Genomic DNA, 9471 nt, shown 5'->3' with positions numbered 1-9471 from the left:
CAATGGAATCTCCTACTAACACGGACTCTTACAAAGTTTGGAGAAATTGGTATATAAAAGCACGGTCATGTTGGCAAAATAGAATGAATACACACCATTTCCCATTGTGTATAAAAATGAGTGCGGAAAAGCCAAAAACCATTACACCAAATGAGTCAAACAAAAATTTGACTCTTTTAAATAAAAAATTGACTTAAATTCAAAAACCATTGCACCAAATGAGTCATACAAGAATTTAACTCTTTTAAAATAAAAAATTACTAAAAATAAAGAGATCAATGATTAATATTATATTCACTCAAATAACAATAATTCATGTATTTTTCACTTAAGATAAACTAAGTCCAAGGAACAAATGACAGCAATAGTAAAATAAACAAGTTCATGTGACTTTATTCTAACATCATGATCAAATAATGGTAATAGTTGTTGTGAGTATTCAAAATCATTCATCTAAGCAAGTTCCTCCATGGCGGGTTAAATGATTCCTAGAGAAGGAACGGCATTGATGGGTCAAATAAAAGCAACATCAAACTACAATAAAAGACCCCAAATTCAAATTTCCTATTGTCATAGAAATATTAATTAATGAATGGTTAAAATTGCAGGTTGAAGAGGACTCCATTTTCACGATTCATCTCCTCTTTCAAAGTGTCACACTTGGAAACTTGCAAGATCCATAACCTAAGAAAGTTCAAAAAGAAGATGAAATGAAAACACAATTAAGGCAAGTATAATAAGGAAAAAAAATAATATTATAACATTACATTCTCCCTTGGAGAAAAAGGAGGAGCACTCTCAAAGTAAACCAATTTTACACGGTCCTGAAAAAATGTTTAGATTGACATTGAGTGTGCATGTTCATTAATCTCTTTCACATATTAAAGAAGTTACATTTAATTTAACTAGGTCATGTCTTAGTTAACAAATCACACTTCATTTTCATGGTTATATATTTAATTCACAAGATTTCGTAATAAAAACTTGTAAACTTGAGATTTAATAAAAACAATCATAAGTCAAAAAAATAAGAAACAATCATAAGAAAATAGACCAAAATTTATTGTGACAAAAAACTGACCTTTCCTTTTTTTAAAAAAAAAGACTCACTTAGTATGTAAGAATGAAATTATACTTTATGGTAAAAATAATAATTATAAATCACAATAAGAAGATTATAAACTGATGTTCTATTAAAAAAATGCACTTACTTGGATCCTTTGCAGTTTGAGTAGCAAGCCCATTAAAGTAACAAGTTCCCCCAATCTTCTTAAACTGCGCCCAATAAGAACTAAACGCATAACTCGCATGCCAGAAAATCGATTCCGGTTTAAAACACTTTTTCCCGGGTTGAACCGCATCACAAGTCCGGTTCCCTTGAGAGCAAGCATACGACAAAGCCTCCCCTAACTCCGTCAAATTACTGCCACGCGCCGCTACACACCAAATCTTTCCTTTATAAGGTTCATTATTCTCCGGCGGAGGAAGCGCTGGAAAATCCGACTCTGGAGTCTTCCCAAAAAGATCAATCTCATAAACCCTCGACCCGTTTGGATACAACAATCCAAAATTCCGCTCTGTACCCGGACCCGGTTTAATATTCTCATTAAAAAGAGCAAATAAAAAACTCGGAAGAATCAAACCCGGTCGAGCCGGAGTCCCAACAACCGGTTTTTTCATAACCTTTCTTATAAAATTCCGATTATAAGTAGCAGCATTAAAAACATTAGCACCAATCTGATCAATATCACCTCCATTGGGCCAACCCGTTTCCGCAATAAAGATCCGAATATCCGGAAACCCGAGTTTCTCCATTGCAAAATAAACCGCATCAACCATCTGATCAAATAAATTCGTGTAAACCAAACCCGAACCTGGATCCTTAACGGTAACATTAGTGGCTCGAAAAAGAGCGTAATCTAGGTTTACATGAACCGGATCGGAACTCCAAGCGAAAAACGGGTAAACATCTAAAAAGAAAAAAGACTTGGTCCGGTTCAAAAAACGAAGCATGGGTTTAATAACTTGAACCGCTATGTCTTTACGAAACGCAGCGTTTGAAGGTGGAAAAGAAGTTTCTAGAACATCCATAGCGGAAGAAGTACCAACTTTGATTTTTTTAATTCTGAATTTTTTGAGTGAGTGTTTGATTCTTCGCATAGCGGGAACGAGGTGAGGCCACGTGGAATTTGGTGTTGAAGAGATGATTTCGTTTCCTATAAGGAGGTAACGAATTAGGGTTTGTGGGTAGAAAGGCACAACGTTGGATTTGATCCATTGGTCTGAGAGTGTTTGGTTTGTGGAGATGTTGGTAATGAGTTCGTTTGGGAGCATGATTGAGACTTGAATGTTTGTGTTTTTTAAGGATGTTAGGATTTGTGGGTTTGTGTCGTAGATTTTGATGCGTTTTGAATTTAGGGATTTGATTAGTGATATTGAATTTTGAGGTTTTGGAAGGTTGTTTCCTAGTTGACCGTAGCAGATTCCTGGTTGAGATGACAAAGCTGATATATCTGTGAAGTAAACATTAACAATAAAAAAATTAATAAATGAAATTAATAAAATAGAGAAAGAAGAAATTAAGAAGTGTTTATTTTCCTTACTTGATATGTTGTTGAATATTAAGGAGAGTAGAATGAAGAGAAACATAGCCATTTTGTTTTTTGCTATGTTTTTTCTTTGTTCACTCTTTTAGAAGGTGTGATGCAAGAAGGAGAAGATGAAAGTGAAGTTGGATTCCTAAAGTGTGGTATTTTGTTTGTTGAGTTGTTTTCTCAGTAGTGTAAATAGTGTTGAGGATTTGGTGAGTTTCCAAGAAGGAGAGGAAAAGTGGGTGTGATCGATTAGTGAGACTGAAAAGGTTACATAGCGTACGTATGGGTAGAAAAAATAAAACTAGCCGTTTGAGGGTGAAAAAATGGTCATGTACGTTAAGCTTAGTGCATAGATTCCGAGGAACTTTTATATAGAAAGTACTACAAAGTTATTTATTGGTGATGATGCGTAGCAGAGAATGCTTATTAGGGTCCCATCCCATTAGTTATGTTACGGGAACATCCACACACCGCCACAGCTGTATAGCAACGGAGAGAGATGGATAATTATTAAATTTAATAGACTGTTTAAATTTATTGATTTTTCTGTAACTACTTAAAAATATCTCCCGTCTCTAAAGTTTGATAATAAAAATATATCGCATATTCAACGTCATTAATTTTATTGATTTTAAATTAATTTGGACTATTCACTTATTATGCTGATTTAATTGAATATTAATTATAATTTAATAAAAAAATTAAATTTAATGGACTTCATGCATGATTTATAATTTAAAAGTTAATAGTGAAAAAAAAATTAAGTCAAATAAAATAAAAATTTAAAGAATTTAAATAAAAACTGAACTAAATTTAAATGACTTAAATTTTACACACAAAAACTATAAAGGACTCAAATGTTTATTTTGTTAAACAAACAATTTAATTAGTTATTTTCCGTTGTGTGTAGGGATCCATTATGAATTGCAATACTCCATGATGAAATTGTTTGGTTGGAGCATGAGGAAGGGGAATGAAGGAGAGAAAAGAAGGAATCAAAATTTATTCTATAAATTATTTTCTTCTTCATCTATTTTTTAGAATTTTGAAGAAAGAAACTAGAAAAGAACTCAAATAACATAAAATGATTTAAAATAGAAAAATATTAATTTTTATGATACATCTTTACAAATAATAGAATAATTATATGTGTCACTACATAATACTCACAACTTATAATCACTCACTTTCATCATATATGAGTGAGTCAGTTTCTAATCGGTCAAATATTATATTTTTATAGATTCTTCTCTTTCTTGAATAAATCATTGGGAAGAAATATCAATTTTTTTAAAAAAATTCTCTTCCCCCTAAACTAAATAAAAAATGTTTAAAAACTTTTCTCTCCCTTCTTTTAAATCAAACATATTTCAAGTTTGCTACCTACACTACTCACTTTACTATCCACATTCCTATTTTTTTTTTTTAAATAAAATACCCAAATTACCTTGAATATTTATAATATTCTTTAACTCCATTTATCACTTAATCACTATTCTTAACCATTCAAAACTCACATATCACAAAATCACCGTAACTCAGTTTGCAAATTTTTGAGTTCGTAAACTTTTTTCAAAATCTGGAAATTTTAAGTGAACTCAGTTCACGTACGTGTAAACTAAATTCATGTACATTGTAAAATTGTAAAAATCTCAAATAATACGTGACATGATTTAGAAAAATATTACATTTTGGTTCACAAACTATGTGTTACTTATGTTTAATTTTTCAATTTTTTAGTGATAGTGAGAGTTCCTTTATTATATTTTTTGTTTATTTATTTATTTATTTTATTAAGTCATTAAAAGTATAATTTGCTGTAATTTTGATTTTTGATTAAAAAACTTTGAATTAATTCATTTGAAAAAAAAACATTGAATTAATTTTCAAATGATGAAAGTTATTATCAGTTTAGTCTCTAACGTTAAGTTGACGGTTAACTTTGTAAATTTATTAGCATGTCACACTCTTACTACCACGTGTTCAACTAATTTAGCAGAGACTAAAATAACATTAATTTTTTTTTTTTATAAAAAAATGTCAGTAAAATTGAAATAAAAATAAATTTCAATTTGATCCCTAAAAGATACAAGTTAATGTCAAAATAATATTTAAAAAATACAACTTACTATCAAAATAATTCATAAAAAATATAACATAATATCAATTTAGCTCTTAAATTCACATAACACCGAAATTTCCATCATAACTTTTATTGATTGAACTTGTTCTTATTTATAATATATCTTGAATCCCTTTCATATATATATATATATAGATAGATAAGGAGACAACAATAATGAATAAAGCATCATTAAAATCAACAAATATATTATTAAAATGTATAGCAAGAACAAATACATAAGAAAAATTAAGTAATAGTCATAGAGGATAAAGCACAATAACCAACTTTTTTTATATAGCAACAAGATTAACTTAGGTGAGGAACGGAAGGAACACACATGACAATCTATAGCATTCTTTCATAATACGATTAACACAATCGTAGTATAATGGGATTGACTTGACTAACACAAATAATTTGTGGAATTGTGGTTAAATTAGTATAACGGGATTGACTTGACAAACACAAATAATTTGTAGAATTGTGGTTAAATTAGTATAACATAATTGATTTGACTAATGCTTCCAACCTCCTCACCTTCATCTTGTTCAACTCACTTTCATCATAGTCATCACCAATATACTCATGAAAGTAACCTACCTCTAACAAAAAAACAACAGTTGGTTTCTGTTATGCAGAGTTACATCTCCAAAGTCAAACAATAAAAAAAATGCACTAATTATATTTTAAACGATTGTTGTTTGTATTTGTTTAAATTGCAATTTAATCAAACCAATTTTAAGTGTATGAAATAGATTCAGGATACAAATAAGAAAAAGTTGAATCAAACAAACTACGATGTTGTTGACATTAAGTTGAATCAATACAAGCATTATGTCATATTGGTCAAGGACTATTTTGATAGTAAGTTGTATCTTTCAGATATTATTTTAATTATAAATTGTATTTTTTAAGGACCAAATTAATATTAAGTTATGTTTTTATTTCAATTTTATTGTCTATTTTTTTTCAAAAAAAAAAAAAACTATCATTTAAGTCTATCAAATCATTTGATCATGTGAGGTAATAGAGCAACACATCAGCGCCACCTCATCAAGTTCACAAAATTAACATCATTCAAGGATTAATTCAGAGTTTTTTTGAGTCACAACTAAACTAAAGTGATAGCAAGTTACACTTTCAAATGATTAAAATTATGGTTTATCTATTTATTATTTGTGTTAAATGTATTTTTAGTCCCTCTATTTTGTCAAAAATAAACTTTTAGTTTTTCTATTTCTAAAACCAATTTTTTGGTCATCCATCTTACCTAATTCTTTAGATTTTTTTTATCCCACAAATTTTTTATTATGTGACACTCTTTAATAACGTGATACTTAGATTGATATTTGTGACTTGAATAAATTATTGTCGGATAAAATAAGAAAAAATTTGAAATGTTTTATTTAAAATTTAGTTTTAAATATTTTAGTTCATACATAATATGAATTTATTTTTAAAAAGTTTAATGTTTAAATAAACTAAATATTAACTAATACTAAAAATATAATACATTTAAAATTAAATTAGATATTTAAAATAATAGAAATTATTTTTAAAATATTTTATATAAATATATTTAATTATTAAAAAAAAGTTAAAGAAATAAAATTTACATATTTTATTTAAATATTATAAAATTTAAATTTTAATATTTTAATATATAAATAAAATTAATAACAACAATTAAGTGTCACATCATTAATAAGAATGTCGCATCAATAAAAATGGAAGAGTACGTGGTCTTGATGTTTTAAATATCTGTAAACAAGGATACGATGATTCTAGTAATATGAGAGAGGAGTAGAATGAATTACAACCATTATTTTTCAAAGATGGTCCTTATGATTATTATATACATTGTTTTGCATATATATTACAACTTGTTTTGGTTACTGCTTCTAGAGAAGTTTTTCTCATTCATGGTTTCTTTTGAATATTGTATTTTTCTCTAGTAAACGTCGTGATGAATTGCAAATTGTCATATTAGAGGAGATTTCAGCTTTGTTGGAAATTGGGGAACTTGAAAGTGGTAGGTAGACAAAATCAAATTTGCAATTTGAAACGAGACGAAGACTCACGTTGGAGCTCGCATTTTTCTTCTGTTTGTAGTATGATACATTTGTATAATTCAACTTGTGCAATTCTTCAATATATTAGAAAAAATAGAACAAATTATTCTGTACGTGGTAATACTAATGTTGCTTATAAGTTTATGAAATCATTTAGTTAATATTGATTTTGCACATGATGAAAGAGATTATGAGAATTACATATCATGTTTGTCAAACATTACAACAAGATTCTCAAGATATACTTAATGCAATGCAATTATTCAATAATACAAAAGCATTAATTCAAAAGTTGACAAATGATTATTGAGATGATTTATTGAAAAATGTGATATTATTTTGTGAACAACATGACATTGATTCCCTCGATTGTAATGCTATTTTTATGGAACACGAATGACACACTTGTCATCAACATGATCACATCACAATGTGTTAACAATATAGAGTGGATCTCTTTTGTATTACAATTGATCAACAATTGCATGTGAATAACATATTTTGTGCGCAAAGAATGGAGCTTTTAGTCTAAGCAATAGTTTGGTTTCTAAAGATATTTACAAATATTTGATATGGATAATATATATGTTGTTGTAAACAAATTTTATCCTCTGGGTTTTAATTATGAAGAGAAAATTAATTTGACATTTCAATTGAAACACTTTGTTTTTTATGTTGTTAGTCATCCATATTTGAATAACTTGTCGATTAAGTCTGAACTATGTGAAACTTAAAAAAAAAGGAAGATAGATACATATTATTTGATTGATCGGCTAGTTCGTCTTATCTTAACTTTTCTGATTTCTACAACTACTACAAAAAAATCATTTTCAACAATAAAGATTATCAAGACAAGACTGCATAACAAGATGAAAGTTCAATTTTTTGCTGACAATATGATGTTTTATATTGAAAAAAAATAGCTGAAAGCTTTAGTTTTGATTCAATTATCGATAATTTTAAGGATTTAAGAGAACAAATACAATTTTAATTTGATGTAAATGTTTTTTTTTCATAGATTATATTTTTATTTTGTATTGATGTTATGTCGAATATTTGATAAAACTACATGACTTTTATGAATTTCAATAATAATATTTTAGTTTATACTTATTGCTCTCAATCTTGTGCAAGATCTACTATTGATTGAAATATTACTTTGTATTGAGCATTATTAATGAAATGTTATAAGTAACTTTTAGTATAAAAAAATTATGAAAAATAAATCTTATTATTCATAAAAATGAAAAGAAGAAAAATAAATATATTTTTTGTAAATATTTACTTCAATGGTCCTCACTAAGAGGAATACAAAAGTTTTATGTTTGCCTCACTTTAAGGTCACTGATCCAACAGAGGCTTTGTTGGCTTTTTTATTTTTTTTTTATTTTTTATTTTTTTATCTATGTAAGTTACTAAAATGCATTATTTTCATGACTAAACACATAAATGAATGTTATATCACAAGTTTTAGTGGTCTAATATTTGAATCTCATACTATGTTTATCGAGGTGTTGGCCGAGATGCAACATAGGTATTGGCCTGTGTGGTAATATACGTACGTATTGTTTTTTCTTTTCCACTTGTTATATTAAGTGTGAATAAATAAGTTTCATATTATATAGTAAAATAGATATTGAATACCATGTAAATGAAATAATCAATAATTTTTTTTAAAAGATTTTGAGTGAAAATATAATGTCTAATTCACTTGTGTGGTTGGTTGCTATTGGTTCAATGTGATAATCCCCAGCTCTCCTCATTATCCAAAAAATAGTATTAGAGAAGATGGTTTGACGTGATCAACCCTTGTATCGAAAGTCTTCAAGATCAGGGCATTCAAGCGACATGTTTTATTGATGTACCACCACCAACAACGGTGCAAATAGATGAAAAAACTTCCGTTTGAGGGAGAACATTCCTAGTTAAATGGACATATTCACACGTAAGATAGATGATTGTTGATATATCAAGTATGAATAAAAAAATCCTACATTAAATGAAAAGATAGATTTTGAACACTATATAAATGAGATGATTTATAAATTTATTGTTTTAAATTTTTGAGAAAAATACGTGGTGTCTAACTCACTTGTATAGTTGTTTTTACCCAATATGATAATTCTCATGTTTTCCTCGTAACCCAACACGACAATGTTAGTTTAGTAATAAGAATTTGACTTTGTACTTTCAATAGACCCAAATCAAATCTCAAATGAAACAATTGTTAAATAACTATTAGAATCCCTATTATTAATATTAGAGTTAAATAAGTTTTAATCACTATAAATGTTAGTTTTAGCCTTTATTAAAAATTTGTCAATTTTTATTTACTGGTAGTCTCTAGTTTGAATTTTTTTGTAAAAAACTAATATTTTTAATCTTTTAATAAGGTCTCTATAAAATAAAAAAAGAGACTAAAAATAAATAAATATTTTAAACTTAAAAATTCATAATTTTAAAATAATAAAAAATATATTAAACTCTTAATATTAATATATTTCCTTCACTTAAAAAAAAAATATAAAGGTAACTCTAAGTAAAATCCAACATATTTAAAGATATGATAGTTATGATCCTTCGAAATAGAAAATACTAATAAAAAATCTCAAACTAGCCTTAAGCAAAATTCAACTATTATTATTGTAATGCATTTATTCCAAATTTACTCTTGAATTTA

At 27.5% G+C, this 9471-nt stretch overlaps 1 protein-coding gene across 1 annotated transcript; it reads right to left on the bottom strand.

Annotated features, from left to right (window-relative positions):
* Positions 1 to 261: 261 nt before the first annotated feature.
* LOC101505841 (probable glucan endo-1,3-beta-glucosidase A6) lies at positions 262 to 2967 on the bottom strand. The gene is made up of 3 exons (XM_004492214.4): positions 2604 to 2967; positions 1212 to 2513; positions 262 to 684 (listed from the first exon to the last, which is right to left on the bottom strand). The coding sequence occupies exons 1-3, from the start codon at positions 2653 to 2655 to the stop codon at positions 647 to 649; spliced, it is 1392 nt and encodes a 463-aa protein (XP_004492271.1). The 5' UTR covers positions 2656 to 2967; the 3' UTR covers positions 262 to 646.
* Between the last annotated feature and the right edge of the window lie 6504 nt (positions 2968 to 9471).

Source organism: Cicer arietinum, chromosome 3 (genome assembly GCF_000331145.2).
Source record: "Cicer arietinum cultivar CDC Frontier isolate Library 1 chromosome 3, Cicar.CDCFrontier_v2.0, whole genome shotgun sequence".
NCBI lineage: Eukaryota > Viridiplantae > Streptophyta > Magnoliopsida > Fabales > Fabaceae > Cicer > Cicer arietinum.
This window is presented reverse-complemented; position numbering and strand designations above follow the sequence as displayed.

Excerpts from the sequence above, each read along its gene's own strand:
- LOC101505841 (XM_004492214.4), bottom strand. The coding sequence starts at position 2,655 with ATGGCTATGTTTCTCTTCATTCTACTCTCCTTAATATTCAACAACATA. Across the intron at positions 2,514-2,603 it reads AATATTCAACAACATATCAA|ATATATCAGCTTTGTCATCT; the intron begins GTAAGGAAAATA and ends TTTACTTCACAG. Across the intron at positions 685-1,211 it reads TCAAACTGCAAAGGATCCAA|GTTATGGATCTTGCAAGTTT; the intron begins GTAAGTGCATTT and ends GAACTTTCTTAG.